An 18,493-nucleotide genomic window follows, 5' to 3' on the forward strand; every position below is an offset into this window, starting at 1 on the left:
CTGGTGTGGAGACAGCGCCGCCTCTGTCCGGCAGGAGTCATTGTGTGGGATCCCCTCCCTATTGGCAGAGATGTTCCCACACAGCTTCAGGTGGAATCAGAATGGTGGCACACTAAGTTTTCTTAGGAACTTTGCTGCCCTAATACAGTCCTAGACCAGAGAATGCAAGCCAGTCCCCCCCCCCCCCCCCTCCTTTCTGCACCTGGAGAGGCTGTTGGCTTTCAGGGATGCCCCCTTTGGAAGAATAAGGTCTCTAGGACAAGATACTACGCTGGTGGGTTACCATTCTCAGCACAAGGCTTTGGAGAGGGCTTCGAGCCAGAAGTGCCCACCACAGACCAAGGACCTGGGAACCACAGCCCCTCCCCAGTTAGCGATGAGTAAACAGACCGTTTTGGAGATGAAGCCACTCACCACTTGATGAAATGGACCCTCTTGTTCCCTTGGAGAACAACAAACCCAAAAGGAGTGAAGGCTAGAAATGCAGCGTTTCCTGAAACATCCTGAAACAGGAAGATTTCTCATTAGATCACGGGAGAAAGCCAGGGCGGACACTGCTGTTTAACAGGGAATGTGGGGTTACTCCCAGGCACCAGGTAACGGAGGGAAGGGCATTTGGAATCACAACAGTTCTAGTCCAGGCCTTGGTACTCGACAGCTGTGTGTGGACAAGATACTTACTTGGCCCCAGTGCCCTAATCTGTAAACCGTAGATTACAATGACACCAGGTAGAAGGTTGTTACGGGGCTGGGCACGGTGGCTCATGCTTATAATCCCACCTAGTCAGGACACAGATCAGGAGAATCATAGGTGAAAAGCTAGCAAGGCTCCATCTCAAGCAATAAAACCTGGCGTGGCGGTGTGCACTATTGTTCTAGCTGTGGAAGAGGCATAGGTATGAGGATCGGCCAGCTCCTGGCAGAAGCATGAAATACTATTTTGAAAATAACTAAAACAAAAAAGAAAAGGAGGAGGTGTGGCTTGTCCATGAAACTTGAAGGTCCCTAGTTCACCAGTCCTGAGCGGGGGGGAAAAAGGCTTATGAATACGAGAGAATGAGGAAACGTTGTGTATGGCTGGTGGGGTTGAAAACAGTGCAGTCACTGTGGGAAGTCTGGAAGTTCTTCAGATGATAGAATTATTGTACATCCAACAATCCCACTGCAAAGGAATGCAGTTCTCTGAGACAGCTGGAGAACTGGAGAGATGTCTGCCTAGAAACTAGTACGGGAATGTTAGCATTCCTAACAGGCCAGCAGTGGAGCCAGCCCAGTCCACTTCGTAATGGAAAATGGATATCACCTGATCAGTGAACAAAGGAGAGTATGTGATCATGGATTATCATTCAGCAGTCAGAAGGACGTAAGTCCTTGCACGTGGTACCACGTGCTTGAAGCTTCAAGTGAAAGCAGCCAGCTGTGAGATCGCGTCCAAAGATTCCATTTATATGTTAACATCCGGAATCACAGTTCTGGAGACACAGCAGTTCTCAGGCTGGAGGGGAAGGGAAGGGGGACAGTGACTGCTAATGAGTGCGTTTTCTGCTGGAGGGGTGGGAGGAGAGGGGTTCTGGTAATACCCTTTGTAAGTCTATACACACACCAGCAGCCACTGGCCAGCACACGTGCAAGGGCGAATTTTGTGACATCACCTCCTCATGGTCCTAGGACCATCATGAAAAAAGATTTCAAAAACAATTGAAAAACAAAACAGGCTGGCAATATGGCATGTGTGAAGCCCTGGGTTCCGTTCCTCAGTACCACATACACAGAAAAAGCCGGAAGTGGTGCTGTGGCTCAAGTGTGTAGAGCGCTAGCCTTGAGCCAGAGGAGCTCAGGGACAGTGCCCAGGCCCTGAGTTCAAGTCCCAGACCTGGCAACAAAAGAAAAAGAAAAAATAAATTTGCAGGGCTTTGCCACAGCCGGTGAGAGCCGTGAGGGTTCAAGAGACAAGAAGCCAACATCCTACTTGCCTGTGTCCCCCCCCCCCCCCTCCTCCCGTGGGCTCCGGGGCCAGGGTCTTGTTCCAGGCCTCCGTTTGTGATCGCTGTATACGAAGGCTTTCCCCAGCTGCCCTCTTTGGATCCGAGATGGGAGTGGGGCTGACGAGGCGCCGCTGTGAAAGAGCTCCCGTGTTGGTTCTCATTTGCTCTGTGGCCGGCTAGACTTCTTCAGAACTCACTTTCCTCATTTGTGACACGAGGATGACTTATACCTAGGAAAACACTACCCTCTGGCCCACATGCCTTAATGCTCCTACACAGAGATGGACCTGTGTTTGTCACGTGCTCACGGACAGCGCTGTGCCCTGCGCCCGCTCATCCAGCCCAGGCTCCGCCCGGCCAGCACTGCTACCCTGCCCAGAGAAGGGTCTTGGCAAGCAGAGCCCTGAAGCAGGAGCATCTGGCCACCTCTGCTTGGTGCCCGCAGGTTCCCTTCTATTTTAAGAGTGGAGGAATAAGCAGTATAGTTTTATTTTTGTGTTTTAACCCAGATCCTGTCGAAACCAGTTGTCTCCCCGTCCACACGGAGCAGATGTGCACCGGTACACGCGCTACGCCGGCATCGGCACCATCATCATTTTCAGATGGGATGCTGCTGCGCGGCGCGGGCCATTCTCCCCCCTCACCCCCTCTCTCTGCCCCTCTCTTTCTTTCTGCTGGCCCTGGGGCTTGAACTCAGAGCCTAGGCACTGTTCCTGAGCCTCTTTGTGTCCAAGGCTAGCTAGTGTTTTCCCTCTTAAGCCACAGCGCTACTTCTGGCTCTTTCTGAGTAGTTTATTGGAGATAAGAGTCTCATGGACTTTCCTGCCCAGGCTGCCTTTGAACTGTGATCCTCAGATCTCAGCTCCTGAGTAGCTAGGATGACAGGTTGAGCTGCCAGCACCTGGTGCTCAGGCTGTTCTTGAACTTTCAATCCTTCTGCTTCAGCCTCTAAGTAGCTGGGACTACAGGCGTCACCACCATATCCAGCTTTATCTTACAGCTGCTTCTCCTCCCTCCTCCCTCCTCCCTCCTCCCTCCTCCCTCCTCCCTCCTCCCTCCTCCCCCTCCCCCTCCCCCTCCCCCTCCCCCTCCCCCTCCTCCTCCTCCTTCTTCGTGGAGCTCACTCAGGGTCTTATGCAGTTTTGCTCAGCTTTTCTTTTTCTTTTCTTTCTGTTTAGGTACTAGGGATCGAGCCCAGGACGTTGCACGTCTAGGCAAGCACTTTGCCCCGAGCTACATCCCAGCCTTTGCTAGGCTTTTTTGATCATGGCTCATGCTCTACCACTTGAACCGTACCTTTGGTTCCTATATTACATTTTTATAAGATGAATCTAAAAATTACAGGTCTGTGTCATCTGTGTGTCAGAGCTGGCGGTGAGTCATGCTCAGCTCTTAAGTAAATGTCATCGCTACAGAAGGAAGTAACTGAAAAGGGACAGCGCTGAGACCAGATGTCTCGGTATCCGTGCGGGGGGGGGGGGCGTCCACTCCACGGTCCATAACAGGCCAGCTCCCTGCCCCCCCAAGCTACAGGAGACCCGTGCAAGCGTCCAGTCTCAGGGCCATCTTGGACAGAACAAGAGGGCAGCTGCTGAGGGAAGGGAGGTGAAATCAGGGCAGCAGCGGGCCCCGTCCTCCCTACAGAAGCTGCAGCGGAGTAGAGGCCAGGCAGGACAGCCTTGCAGTCTGGAGTTCGGGCATTAGTACCCAGGCATTAGTACTCTGTCAGTGCTTGTGGGAGCGTCTCCTGGTCCTAGGCCCAGACAAGGACTCTGGTGTGCATCGGATAAGCAACAGCTTCTTAATTAGTCCAGAAGAAGAGAGCCTAGCGCAAGCGTTGCTCTGCTCTCATTTAATTATCAGAACGATGCCTCTTGTGTTCTCCCAGGGGCCGCGTGCCCCAGATTCCCCGAGCCCAGTAATCGCCTCTCTGTTAATAGAAATCATCGGTATTTATGACACTGGGTGCGCCAGCTTATTTCCATGCGCCTTGTTGCAGCATTAAGGGGAGTGCTTGGGAGCGCGTCACTAAAGTGACTCCACTTAGGAAGAGTAAAGGCTGCTCTGTGGGCCTGGAAGGGCTGAGGGAACATGCCAGGGCCTGAGCACAGGCTGGCTTTGAACCATGATCCTAAGATCTCGGCCTCCTGAGTAGCTAGGATGACAGGCGTGAGCCATGGGGTGCCTGGCTGAATGAAGATTCTTGCTCTGCCATTCATGCTTTTCTAGAACATCAGCCTTCTTGTCTATAGAACCGGGAAGGCCGGCTGGGCTTCCACAAGAATGAACATGGAAGGGCTCCGTGGGGCCTGCCATGTTCTCTTACTTTCCTTCCTTTCTCCCTCCCCTTCCTCCCATCCCTTCCCTTCTTTTTCCCTTCCAGCGCTTTAGCCTCTCTGTGCCCAACGATGGACAACGTCACCAGCATCAGGGCTGAGGCGGGGCCACCGTCCTGGGACACACGTGGGTCTGGGTGGGTCTGGGCTGCCCGGCCGGCTGGCGGGCACCAGGAGTGGGGAATCCCACCCATCTCCCGTTGAGTTCTGCTGGCCTCGGTGTCGGCCCTGTCCAGGGAGTGCTCCTCTGTGTGGCCTGCAGGGGGCACTGGAGGGACGCAGCACCCTCCACAAGCACAGCTCTCCTCAGGCAGATGTGTCTTTTAAGGTCCTAAAATGACTCCACAGTGATTGAAGTGCTGTGCGCCTAGTCATGGATGAGGACGGTGAGGCTCAGAGGCCTCCGAAGGCCTTGGTAAGTCACAGAGCGGGACAGGAGCCAGATGTGCCCCCCCCCCCACTGTGCTCACTCTTCTGGAGTCCCCTGCTGGACAATACCTGTTATTACAGGGAAATCACTGGAGAATCTGTGCAACTCTAAATACGTCAGTCCTATGGCGCACACAGTGAAGATGTGCTTTCTGACAGTGCCGCCCCGAGAACACGGCTCAGCCGGCCACAGGAAACATGTCTCCAGCCCCTTTTGCATTGCCTTTTTTCAAGGGAGGGGCTGTTTTCTGCCCCGGCTTCCCTTCCCCTCCGTGTGTCCATGGGGGTGGCAGGCCCTCACTACTGCTTCTTCCATATCTGGGATAACAGGCTTATACCACCACACCAGCCACTAGTTGAGATGGGGTCTTGAGGATTTCTTTTGTGATCTACAGATCACAAAAGAATCTGGGATTACAGGCTTGAGCCACCTCACCAGGATGCTTAGTTTTGTTTTTGTTTTTGTCGGTTGTGGGGCCCGAACTCTGGGCCTGGGCGCTGTCCCTAAGATCTTCAGCTCATGGCAAGCGCTCTAACACTTGGGCCACAGCGCCACTTCTGGTTTTCTGGTGGTTTATTGGAGATAAGGGACTTGCCTGCCAGGGCTGGCTTTGAATCTCGATCCTCAGATCTCGGCCTCTTGAGTAGCTAGGATTACAGGTGGGAGCTACCGGCGCCTGGCTTCTTCGTTTTTTATTCTATGTGTTAGGTGCCAAATTGTGTCTCCCACAGTCCCTAAATCCTCATGTCTTAGTCCTAACTCTGAGTACCTTGGAATGTGCCTTATTTGGAGACAGGGTCTTGACAGGTTATACAGTTAAACAGAGGCCCCCTTTTCCAGCATGGCTGCTGCCCTGTGGCGGCCTGGACACCGACGTGAGCAGAGCAGGAGGACACGGGTCAGGCTGCGCCCTCGGCCCTGAGGAACTGCGGGTGAAGCACAGGGCCGCTGTGCTCATCGGAAATGGCAGGCACAGGTGAATTTGCTTTTTTTTGGGGGGGGGTAACAGCTTCCAGGCTGGTTCCCATCTTATCATCACAGATGCAGAACGGAATTACATGTGTCCCCCGTCCCCGGGGCTCTGTGGGGCACCTTGTACCACTGCAGTGACAAACCCACAGGGACCTTCCACACCCCCGCTCTTCTTCCCACTGAGTTACCCATGCTGTGCGGCAGAGCCCCGCGGTTGCCCTTGACTTGGGCTGACTCTGCCTGGACCCTGACATGGCTGTGGGACCACAAAGTCCAGTGGCATCGAGTCTAGTGACTCCAACGGAGACGCTCCCTCTGGCACCGTCACTGGGATGCTCACCGCTGCACACACTGAGGGAGCCGGTGGGCACTGGTGCCCGGTCCCCGGGAGGGCTCCGCCACGGGGCGGGTCTTACCTTACATGGGTGAGGATCCACTCCGTACGTCTCCAGCGTCTGTGCTTTTCTTAAGAAGTTCAGTTCAGATGTTGCTGGTGTTTGGCCACTGAAATGAAGAGAAGGAATGACCTCAGGGCTCTCTGCTCCCACAGTTTCTCTGAGGTAAGCTCTGCATGAACAGGTGTGCAGGGCCAGCCCCAGTAACCATAGCTGCTTGGGAGAGGGTCACAGTGTGAGGCTAGCAGGAACACAATCCACAAGACGGTTTCTCAATGGGAGAATCTAGTTGTGGTTCATCTGTCATCTTGGCTACAACAAGGAGCCTAAAATAGGGAGACATCAGTCCTGGTGGATGCCTGGACAGGAAGTGAGACCATATCCAAAATAATCCGCTGAGTTGGGCACTGGTGGCTCACGCCTATAATCCTAGCTACTCGGGAGGTTGAAATCTGAGGATTGTGGTTTGAAGCCAGCCTGGGCAGGAGAGGCTGTGAGACTCATCTCCAATTAAGCTCTAGAAAACTGGAAGTGGTGCTGTGGCTCAAAGTGGTAGAGTGCTAGCTTTGATCCCAGGGACAGCAGCCAGGCCCCGAGTTCAAGTCACATGACTGACCAAAAAAAAAAAACCAAAACAGCTGGAAAAGAGTTAGACGCATGGCTCAGTGGTAGAGACCCTGCCTAACAAGTACAAGACACTCATTTCAAACTCTAGTACAACACCCCCCCTAAAAAAAAAAAACCAGTATGCTGGGGGCCAGGCATGCTGGTGGCAGCTCCTCCCTGTTAATCCTAGCTACCCACCTACCCACCCTTGCTGCGCAGAGAACAAGAGAACTATGGTTCGAGGCCAGCCTGGAAAAAAATTGCTAAGATTCTATCTGTACCAGTAGCTGAGTACAGTGGTGTGAACCTGTCACCCTCGCTATGTGGAAAGCATAAACGAGAGGCTGGCAGTCTAAGCTAGCTCCAGCAAAACCTGAGACCCTTTTCGGAAAATAACAAAAAAGCAAAAAGGTCTGCGGTTTCCTCGTGCCCCATCTGGGAGGGCTGATCCTACATTCAGGGCCCTCAACACAGGCATCATTTCTTGGGGGATCTCCTGCCTTGCGTTTTGCTTCTGGAAGACTGTGCTTACCACTCTAAACATCTCCTAAGATACTCAGGACGCTCCCTGCACACACAACTCTGAATGAACCATGAAATCCCACAAAGGTCCACGTTTGTTCTGACGTTCACCACAAGGGGTCACTATTTCCATAATGGTGCTGAGGAGAACCTGGAGACCAGCACTAGAGAGGCTGCTCCTGCCCAGGAAGGGAAACACGACTTCCTATAGGCGTCTCCATCTCCCTGGAGGGTCAGAGCCTCTCCTGCTACTCTCCCTAGATAGGGATCCAACACACAAGGGGGTTTTGGTTCTTCTGCATTGGTAAAACCTCTGAGGTTGAAAGGATTCAGAGAAAGGGCCTAATCAGGGAAGAATCTACTTCAAATTTTAGAAACTTTAGAACCCTGGCCAGGCGCTGGTGGCTCACACCTGGAATCCTAGCTACTCAGGAGGCTGAGATCTGAGGATCGAGGTTTCAGAGCCAGCTGGGGCAGTTAAGTGCATGAGACTCTTATCTCCAATAAACCACCAGAAAACTGGAAGTGGTACTGTGGCTCAAGTGGTAGAGCGCTAGCCTTGAGCCAAATAGCTCAGCGACAGTGCCTAGGCCCTGAGTCAAGCCCCAGGACTGGCAAAAAAAAAAACTATATATATATATATATATATATATATATATATATATACACACACATACACACATACATGTATATATGTGTATATACATATATACACAGAGAGCATATAAATATAAATAATTTTTTTTTCAGGGCTTGGGCACTGTCCCTGAGACTTTTTATGCTCAAGGCTAGCACTCTACCACTTGAGCCACAGCACCCCGTCCGGCTTTTTCTGTGTATGTGGTGCTGAGGAATTGAACCTAGGGCCTCATGCATGCTAGGCGAGCACTCTACCACTGAGCCACATTCCCAGCCCCATTTTTTAAAACTTGAAACACTCCACACGTGTGCCTTTTTTCTTCATAGTTTAGGGCTCTACACTTCAGTGTGGCACATGAAAAGAAGCCCAGAAATCTTTCTCTTGCTTATCAAAATCAGCCTTTGAAGAAATCCCTAGTTCATACTGGCGAAAGGCCAAGCTAGTGCTGCTTTATACAATGACACATACTCTGGGCATACTAAGAGATGCTGAGAACTGGGCGCTGGTGGCTCATATCTGCGATCCTAGCTATTCAGGAGGCTGAGATCTGAGGACTGAAGTTCAGAACCAGCCGGGGCAGGAAAATCTGTGAGATTCTTAACTCCAATTAACCACCAGAAAACCGGAAGTAGAGCTGTTGCTCAAAGTGGTAGAGCACTAGTCTTGAGCAAAACAGCTCAGAGACAGTACCCAGGCCCTGAGTTCAAGTCCCATGATTGATTGGAAAAAAAAAGGCTGAGGAAGTGAAGGTCCAGGCTTGAGGCCACTTTTCCGTACCCTGACACAGCCCCCAAACCACAGCACTGTTGGGGTGGCCCCTGCAGCTATGAGCTGGAGATGGTGGTCCCATGAGATACCACCTGTTACTGTCACAGTCAGTTTGTTGTTTTTTGTTTTGGTCCGGTCGTGGGGCCTGAACTCTGGGTCTGGGTGCTGTCCCTCAGCTCTTCAGCTCAAGGCTAGAGCTCTACCACTTGAGCCACAGCACCACTTCTGGCTTTTTCTGCTTATGTGGTGCTGAGGAATCGAACCCAGGGCCTCATGCATGCAAGGCAAGCACTCTACCACTGAGCCACCTTCCCAGCCCTGTCACAGTCAGTTTGGAGGCTAGCCTTTTTGTTTACATCCCCACTCAACCTCTCCTCTCTTCTTCCCTCCTTCCATTTTTTTTGGTGTGTGTGTGCCGTGATCAGAGCAAAGCCCCTCCCCCCCCACATTAAGGAAAAGTGCCCCATCAGTGAATTACTTTTTGCGGGGGGGGGGGGCGGGGGGAATTCGGTGGTGGGGCTTGAACTCTGGGCATAGGTGCTGTTCCTCAGCTCTTCAGCTCAAGGCTAGTGCTCTACCACTTGAACCACAGCGCCACTTCCATTTTTTTTTTTATTGGAGATGAGTCTCATGGGCTTTCCTGCTTGGGTTGGCTTTGAACCTCGATCCTCAAATCTCAGCCTCCTGAGTAGCTAGGATTACAGTTGTGAGCCACCAGTGCCTGGCCGGCTCCTTTTTTTTCTTCTACACTGTGTCTTTGTTCTTCCTTTCCCATTCCTTACTTCATGCTTGTTCTCTGTGCATCTTCATTTATCTAAGTGAAGCAGATGCCTTTCAAAGTCCAGTCCCCCTCATTGTCCCCTCTCTTGCCTTTAAGCCTCAGCCTAAACGACTCTGCTTGGGGGTGGGCTGTCCCTGGACCCCTGGGCCAAGAAGGTGGGGGGGGGGGTGGGGGGTTGGGGAGTGTCACTCTGTGTCAGCAGCGCCCTCTAGAGAGCAGAGGACGCACGCACAGCTAGCTGTGGACACTTCCTGGGCCTGGAGCCAGTATCACACACCTGAGTTCTGTCTTGTGAATCTCAGCGATTTTCTTTTCCAGCTTCTCAGAATGCTTTGGAAAAAACTGGAACTTGGAGCTGTAGCCTTCAGGGTGTTTCCCAGGGTCATAATCTCCAATCTCCGCTTTTCACAGAAAGGCAGGAGAAAACAATTAAGCAAGCAGGTAAATTGTCAGTGGCAAAGCAGCAGGAGAGTAACACAGCGAGCAGCGGCGAAAGCATGCACAAAGCACGTGCCTGAAGACTTAGAAAGAGCACCCGGTCCTGAGCAGGCTCTGCCTGGCCCTGGGGCTGGCCCCTGAGGAGCACTCCAAGGCTTTTGCCTTCTTAGGTGGTGACCTTGGGTTGTCCAAGCAGAGACAGGAGGGCTGACCCTGTATTCGGAGACCACCACAAGTAAATTTGTAATAAAAGAGCAGAAATCTTTCTGTGGCTCTCGGTCCTTCAGCCACATGAGACGCGAGCCTGGCAGCAGTACTGTATGTATGAGCTTGAACAAGAAGACAGAACTTTCTGGGCTTGAACCAGGTCAGACACTGAAATATCCTTTTGAGTATTTCAGCAGGGGCCAAGGCAAGTTGCTGACTGAGCCATGATTCCAATTTAGAGCTCAACCTTCCATCCAAATGAATAGACTAAAAGACCCATAGAGGGCTGATCGTGCCTCAGAGAGGTGTGGAGCCCCGGAAGGCTGACCAGGACCAGAGTGTCTCTGCTCTTGGGAGCGTTAAGTTCTGAGGCTCAATTCTCAATGTCTTACTGGGGTGGGGCTGTGTGTTTCAGTCACGCCCAGAGTTCGTCTCTGATGAGCTCTCAGATCAGTGAGTTCTGGGAAGGCTGCTCCACAGTCTTCACCATGACCAGAAGCCAGGACCCACTCATTTCATCACAATAAAAACACCAAACTGATTAACACCACCACCACCACCACCACCAAACCCACCTTCAAAGGTGGGTTTAACAAGAGACTAAAGGTTTCCCTTAATGTATGGGATGACCTTAAAACTAATGAGTAATTTCTTTTGATTTTATTTAGAAAGCACCAAATGATAAACAGCAATGTTTGGCATTGAATACTTTTTTTGTTTGTTTTGGTGCTAGCCCTGGGGCTTGAACTCAGGGCCTGGGCACCATCCCCTGAGCTTTTTTTGCTCAAGTCTAGCAGTCTGCCACTTGAGCTAGATTTTTGGTGGATAAGTGGAGGTAAGAGTCTCATAGACTTCCCTGCCCAGGCTAGCTTCGAACACCAACCCTCAGATCTTGAGTAGCTAGATTATAGCTACTGATGCCTGGCTCAAATACACACACACACACACACACACACACACACACACACACACACACACACACACACACACACACACACACACACACACACACACACACACACACACACACACACACACACACACACACACACACACACACACACACACACACACACACACACACACACACACACACGTAAAACAAAGGAATAATTCAGTATAATTATCAGGGTAGAACCCAAGGCAAGGGTAGGGTTTAAAATTTGTTTTCTCATTGAAAAGGAATGGAGCATCTGTGGCAAGCTCCTGCTGGACTGCCTATTTTATTGATGGGTTGAAATAGGAGTCTCAGAAATTAAAAGGGCAAGGGGCTGACTTACGTTCTTTAACACAGTTGTGGTATATCTCCCCCCAGCCATCACATTTGGGAGTTCACAGATTTCTCTTTTCTTTTCTTTTTCCTTCCTTCCTTTTTTTTTTTTTTTTTGTCTGTCATGGGGCTTGAACTCTGAGCCTGTGTGCTGTCTCTGAGCTCTTCAGCTCAAGGACAGTGCTCTACCTCTTGAGCCACAGTGCCACTTCTGGTTTTCTGGTGGTTTATTGGAGATAAGGAGATAAGAGTCTCACAAACTTTACCGCCCAGGGTGGCTTTGAATTGTGATCCTCAGATCTCAGCCTCCCAAGTAGCTAAGATTACAGGTGTGAGCCACCAACACCCAGCAAAGTTCACAAATTTTTTCTTTTTTATTGTTGGTCGTGGGGCTTGGACTCTGCGCCGGGCGCTGCCCCTCAGCTCTGTAGCTCAAGGCAAGTGCTCTACCACTTGAGCCACAGCACCACTTCCGGCTTTTTCTGTTTATGTGGTACTGAGGAATCGAACCCAGGGCCTCATGCATGTGAGGCAAGCGCTCTACCACTGAGCCACGTTCTCAACCCCCAAGTTCACCGATTTCTAACCAAGAGTTCTGATGTTTCAATGGAAGCTTTGGAGTTATAGTACTATGATCCCAAATTAATCCAGTGGTATCAACAGTTTCAGGGCTAAGGACCAAGAGAGAAGTCTAGGAAGGGGCACTTGAGTATCAGGATGGTTCATAAGTGTGTATTTCCTGCTTGTTTCTTTTTGGTTCAGTCTGGGTACTGGCTGTGTGGGGTTCAACTCTACTAGCACATTAGAGGATGTGCTTGTTACTTGAAACCACTTTTTAACACTGAGCAGTCTGAGCTGAAAGGTCTTTAAAAATAGTTCCCAGAATTCCAGGATGCTTCACATCTTAGAGATTTGCATGAGAAGACAGGGAGGGAGGTCTGATTACTTTCCAGAATTGCAGAACAGTAGCAGCCAAAAGCCCAGGGCAAATCCTCAAACAGTCAAAAAGACTTACGGGCTGGCAGTAAGAGCTTCTACACAGGTTAGACCTGAGCGTTCTGGGCCTTTGTGGCTCCAACGAATGGCAGTAGAATCCTTGAACTTAGACTTGGCCTCAAGTTAGATACTGTTTAGATCCAAGAGGTAGTCATGTGTGGTAAGTGAAGTAATATAATCAGTACTTAGCACGGAAAGCAAATTTATCCTGTCAAAAGTCATTACCTTGAAGGATATAAGCTGCTAACAAGGCAGCATCAGATGTTTTACAGAGGAGACGGCCATGGTAGAGATCCCTTTTGATCTGTAGGAAGACTAAATACCTGGAGAGAAAACACAGAAGGAACGAGAAAGCATTTCTTTCGTTACTTTAAAGACATAAATATGTAATCAAAACCTATCAAAATTTTTGTCAGGACACTTTTTGCTACATTAAAAAAAAACAATCCTCATACAGTAGAACAAATACATTTTCCATTTCTCTGGAGGCTCTTTCGAGTACTTTGCTCTGAATTGGATTGAGGTTCTATTCAAAACAACCTGTCAGTCTCCCGATGGCTCAACCCAGACCTGGCGCTTCCTGGTGGCGGCAGTGCCCCGTCCCCACTGGGGTTGAGAAAGAGCTGGCACTAGTCAATCCAGGGCACAAAAATAATCCGGTGTCATCACAGACGGGCAAAGTGGGCTTCCCTTCTGCCTTGGGCTCTGAGTGAGCCCAAAGCCTGTGGATTACTGTTAGATGTCAACCAGACCTCAGGGTTGGAGGTGTGGCCCCTGTGCTAGCATGCCAAAGTCCTTAGAGATCAAACCCCAGGGCTGCCCCAAAACAAAAATAGAAGACACTGAGAGTATGTTCATAGATCTTCCGATATTCCTTGTTTTTTTTTTTTTTTTTTTTTTTTTTTTTTGTCGGTTGTGGGGCTTGAACTCTGGGCCTGGGCGCTGTCCTTCAGCTCTTCAGCTCAAGGCGAGCGCTCTACCACTTGAGCTACAATGCCACTTCTGGTTTTCTGGTGGTTTATTGGAGATAGGAGTCTCACGGTCTCTCCTGCCCAGGCTGGCTTTGAACTGCGATCCTCAGATCTCAGCCTCCTGAGTAGCTAGGATTACAGGCGTGAGCCACCAGCGCCCAGCGATATTCCTTGTTTTATAAGAAGAGCTAAACCCTCCCGCTTCAAGTGTGGGCTAGAATCAATGACTTGGTTCTTAACCACAGAACAACACAGACATCACAGTCTCTGGCTTTCTGAGACCAGGTCATAGAATCACCACACCTTCTTCTCTGTTCCCTCTTTTCCTTGGACCACTCACTCGCCCTGTGACAATGCCCAGGCTGCCTTCTAGAAAGGTCCGTGCGGTAAGGAGCAGAGAGAGGCTTTCTGCCAGCAGCCATGTGAGTGCGCCATCTTGGAAGTGAATCTTTCAGCCCCAGTCAAACTCTCAGGGGACTGTGGCTGCAAAGCCAACCTCAGGACCGAGCCAGAATCACCCACTTAAGCTGCCTCTGGGTTTCTGCTCAACACAAACTCTGAGATAATATGTGCTCATTGTTTTCTCAGACAAACGCAGGTAATGATCATATCCCTACGGGAGTAACGGAAACGTAGTACAATTCTACCAGTCTGAACCCGGAGAAATAGGGCCCTCGTTAGAAAATTCGAGTTTTCTGTTGCTTCTGTTTTTAGAATGATGAATGCGATATAGGATTCCATGTCCACCTGACTGGGTAAAAATACCCAAAGAGAAGAGAGGACTGCTGACAGGGCAAGTTCTAGGACAGTAGGGAGGGACACTAGCAGGTGATTCTGAGAGATGGGAGCTGAGATTCTAGACACTACCAGGCCCACCCTCAGCCCCTGTTAATAAGATTGCCAAGGTGACTTGTATGTAGATTAACATTTATGCTGGGGGTGTGGCTAAAGTAGAGGTGCTCTTGTCTAGAAAGCTCAAGGCCCTGAGTTCAAACCCCAATACCAACACACACACACTCATACACGCGCACACACACACACATACATGTATGTATGTGTAAAATTTAAGAAGCACTGTCCTGAACTGTGGCTGGAGCGTCATGACAGAGCGCTTGCATTGCATGGGCAAGGCTCTGGGATCAAGCCACAGCACCAAAGCAAACAACCCTAAGCTCAAACGCACCCCTCGTACGCGCATTAGGATGGATTATCCTCCTCAAGCCAGAGGCAAGGTAAGCATTTCAGTGGGCTTTCACCCTTATTCTTATCCTTCCTTCCACTAAACCCACTCTTCCCCAGTGTTTGCCAAGAAAAGCCAAAGGAAAACAGACTTCCTACAGAGTGAATGATTAAGATGGACCCACCAAAGCCAGCCTGTCTTCACCCTGCTTCCCGTGGTGAGATGCCACACGGTGTGTGGGAGAGCGCCAGCGAGCGAGCGCTTCTCTGCCTTACTGTTCTGACTCCTATTTCCGCTGGCCTTGGCCGGAGGTGGATGCAAACTTTTGGCCCTTACTCCTTACTGCTCACTTCCTGGGCCTGGAGCCGTGCATTCCTCAGCCTATGCTGCTCTGCGTGGCTGCCCAGAATCAAGGGACGGCCATACTAGGCTATGCATTATTTCAAAGCAGAACATGAATCTGGGCAGTGATTCTCAGTGTGGCAGACAGGAGGCCTCCCCCTTCCCCACAGAAGCAGGTCAGAACCTCGTGGTTTGGAAGCGTCCCTCAGGAACCTCTGATGGCCCTCCAGCAGCAGACATACTGCCTCAAATGGCGTTGCCAGGCATCTGTGCATGGGTGCATGCAGCCAGAATGGACATAAGCTGTTCTGGTGATGGGACAATGCAGGAATTCAGGGGCAAGGACACAGAACATTCTTTTTTTTTTTTTTTTGTTAGTCGTGGGGCTTGAACTCTGGGCCTGGGCGCTGTCCCTCAGCTCTTCAGCTCAAGACTAGTGCTCTACCACTTGAGCCACAGCACCACTTCCGGTTTTCTAGTGGTTTATTGGAGGTAAGAGTCTCATGGACTTTCCTTCCCGGGCTGGCTTTGAACCGTAATCCTCAGATCTCAGCCTCCTAAATAGCTAGGATTACAGGCTTAAGCCTTGGGGATCCGGCTCACAGAACATTCTTTAGCCATGCCATGGAACATGGAGGAGAAACAGGAAGGAGCAAGTCCACATCCTAAAGAATCAAAGCAGCCACACAGGACGTGAGAAGTTCAGAGAAGGACCCTCCTACAGCTGCAAGGGAGAGAGCAGTTTGAGATCACCTCACTTTTCTGCCTCAGTGGCTTCCCCCACATTTGTGCTCCCTCCCTCTCTTCTCTCCTCTTTCCTTTCTTCTCTCTCCTCTCCTCTTCTTCCCTCCCCACCTTCCTTTCCTTCCTTCCACCAGTATTGGGGGCTTGGACTCAGGGTCTGGCACTGTTCCTTAGCTCTTTTGCTCAAGGCTGGTGCTCCATCACTTGAGTTGCAGCTCCATTTCCAGCCTTTGAGGGCTTAACTGGGGATGAGAGTCTTGCAGACTTTTCTGCTCCAGCTAGCTTTGAATGGTGATCCTCAGATCTCAGCCTCCTGAACAGCTAGGATTACAGGTGTGAGCCACCGGCGCCATACTTGTGTTCCTCTTAATATTCCCTTAATGAGCCTATGTATCCTGTGCCTAACCCTATCTGTCTGTCTGTGTCTATCTATTTATCTATCTATCTTCCATCTGTGATATATGCTATGTATTCCAGGTACTTCATAGGTGCTGGGAACAGAACAAGTTTTCCAACTCTTCAATTCCACGTGAGGAGAGAGATGACAAATGACAAAAAAAAAAAAAAAAAAAAAGAGCGATAGCTCACAGTTGTAGAGAGCGTGCTGTGTCTCCCCCTCCCCCGTGACACTGAATGCTTCACCAGCATTCATTCCCTCTGCACAGCGGAGGTGACTACCACGTTTGTTCCTGTCTAACAGATGAGTATTTACAGCTACCGTTGCTTGCCCTGTCACATACCTAAAGAACAACCTGGGAATGGCACCCAGGTCTTTCTGATTTCAGGGCCTACTGCCATACTTTCCAGTGAAATGAAAATTGATTGGCACACAGCTTTGCTCATTCATGTACGTATTGTCTATAATGGCTTCCATATTCAGTGATGGAACTGAATAGTAAAGACAGCGACCATATGGTCCCCCCAAACCTAAAATCCTATCTAGTCCTTTGTAGAAGAAAGTTTACCACTCAGTGTTAGCCTAAGCTAGGCCCAAATGAGGTTCACTGACGGATTAAATGACCCAGTGACTCTGCCCATTAATGTGCACATTCATTCAGGGAATCAACTTCATGAGCTCCTGTCGTCTGATCTGCTGCCCCCAGGTATGGGGCTCCACTCACACTCCAGTTTCTTTCTGGCACTTGATCAGCCCATGGAGTTCATTTACATGCAGCCCTTTTGAAAAGCTCAATCTGCTGCCCAATCCCCCATTTTCTCGGGTCTCTAGCCCAGACAAGAAAAATCTATTTATTACTTAAAAAAAAAAAAACGACAAAGGAAATTAATCAGGATTTGGAAACTAAATTTATCCTTTGGGAAGAATCCAAGAGATAAATGGAAGCACTGGTCTACATTCCCTACTTTGTCCTCTTCTCTCTGCTTGGCTTTACAGGAATGGCAGTGAAACTTAGGACCAATATTGCTGGGGAAAAAACACTCAGACAGCTAAATTAGTCTGGCAGCAAGATGGGATTAAAGGGCTCCAAGCCAGGAATGAATGATGGGCGCTGTGTGCGGATGGGGCAGGTACACACTTTCTTAAGATCAGTCGGCATGTAAGTGAGAATGATGGAGCGGATTCTGATGCCTCATAGAATGCCCTAGGGAGCAGAGAGGCACAGAAACTAGAAACTGACCCAGGCACCCTGGGGTTCAACTGCATACCAAGGAAAGAAGCTCAAGAGGAAATTGTCCAAGGTGGTTAGCAGGAATGCACATGGATGGCAGAGGAGCTTGTACACTCGCCAGTGTCCTGGATGTGTGGGGGCCTGGCTGTGGTCCCAATGCTGGGCCGTGTAATCAGTTTGGCAGAGAACATGAACACACGGAGCCTTTGCTCAATGCAAGGTTTCAAGAAGCATTCCTCCTCCCAGTAATTCTAAGAAGTAGGCATTACTATCCCCCATGACGTGTCCAAAGGTCAGAGAGGTTAAATATCTTATGTGCAAGTCCTACAGACAAGTAGTCACATCCATTGGACCCAAGCCCTCAGGTCTACAACTGTTTCTTGGGTAGGAGGGTTGTTATATAACATAGTGACACTTGATTTAGAAAATTGTATTAAGAGTTGCTAAAGGCAAAGATGGCTATTAGAAAGCCCCATGTCTGAGGATGGCTGAGTTCTGTCAGCACCATTGCTGTTCCAACAAGCGGAGAACAATCTGGATGGCTGGTGCTAGGCTTTCAATAAAAACGTAGCTGGGTGTGGAATGTGTGCCCACCGTCACAATTATGCAGGAGGCTAATTATAGAAGGATTGCAGTTCTAGTGCAGCTTGGGCAAAAAAGTTCATGAGATAGCCCTTCCCCTGGCTCCCCAAGAGAAAAAACTAGGCCCCTGGCCAGGTGCCCATCATCCCAGCTATGGTGGGAGTGTAACAAGAGGATCACAATCCTGCCTGGCTGCGCAAAGAAACCCCCAAGAACTTATCTCAAAAATAACCAGAGCACCGAGGGAACAGTAGAACAGCAGAACTCAGCTGTGAAGCCTTGAGTTTAAACCTCAGTGCTAACAACAACAAAGTATTGATTTGGCTCCAACACACGGCCTGGGGCACAGACTTCTGCGTCTGCACTAGCTCTGGCACTTTCAGCAGAGAGGGAGGGGCTCAGAAGGAAGGCAAACACTCTGGAGGATATGGGTGGGGCTAAACATTGGGCTGGAAGCGTGGCTTAGATGGTAGAACGCCAGCCAATGAGTGAAAGCATGCATCAGATAGCAAGTTGAAGTGCCAGTCTCTCTCTTTCATACCCACATTCTCTCTGTCTCTGTCTCTCTGTCTCTCTGTCTCTCTCTGACTCTGTCTCTGTCTGACTCTGTCTCTGTCTCTGTCTCTGTCTCTCTCTCTCTCTCTCTCACACACACATATACACACACACATACATTGCTAAACATAGTGGTTTTGTCTCC

General features: G+C 50.1%; 1 protein-coding gene across 5 annotated transcripts in view; it reads right to left on the reverse strand.

Annotated features, from left to right (window-relative positions):
• Frmd5 (FERM domain containing 5) overlaps positions 1-18,493 on the reverse strand; it is a 234,309-nt gene that overhangs the window by 14,255 nt on the left and 201,561 nt on the right. For all 5 annotated transcript variants that reach the window (XM_070005990.1, XM_070005986.1, XM_070005987.1 and 2 more), the window contains exons 5-8: positions 12,572-12,669; positions 9,713-9,836; positions 6,140-6,227; positions 415-503 (exon numbers count right to left, since the gene is read on the reverse strand). In XM_070005990.1, the coding sequence (XP_069862091.1) occupies positions 415-503; positions 6,140-6,227; positions 9,713-9,836; positions 12,572-12,669 (399 nt within the window). The remainder of the gene's footprint in view (positions 1-414; positions 504-6,139; positions 6,228-9,712; positions 9,837-12,571; positions 12,670-18,493) is intronic.

The sequence above is a fragment of the Dipodomys merriami genome, unplaced genomic scaffold (genome assembly GCF_024711535.1).
Source record: "Dipodomys merriami isolate MVZ:Mamm:240054 unplaced genomic scaffold, mDipMer1.0.p SCAF_69, whole genome shotgun sequence".
Taxonomy (NCBI): Eukaryota; Metazoa; Chordata; class Mammalia; order Rodentia; family Heteromyidae; genus Dipodomys; species Dipodomys merriami.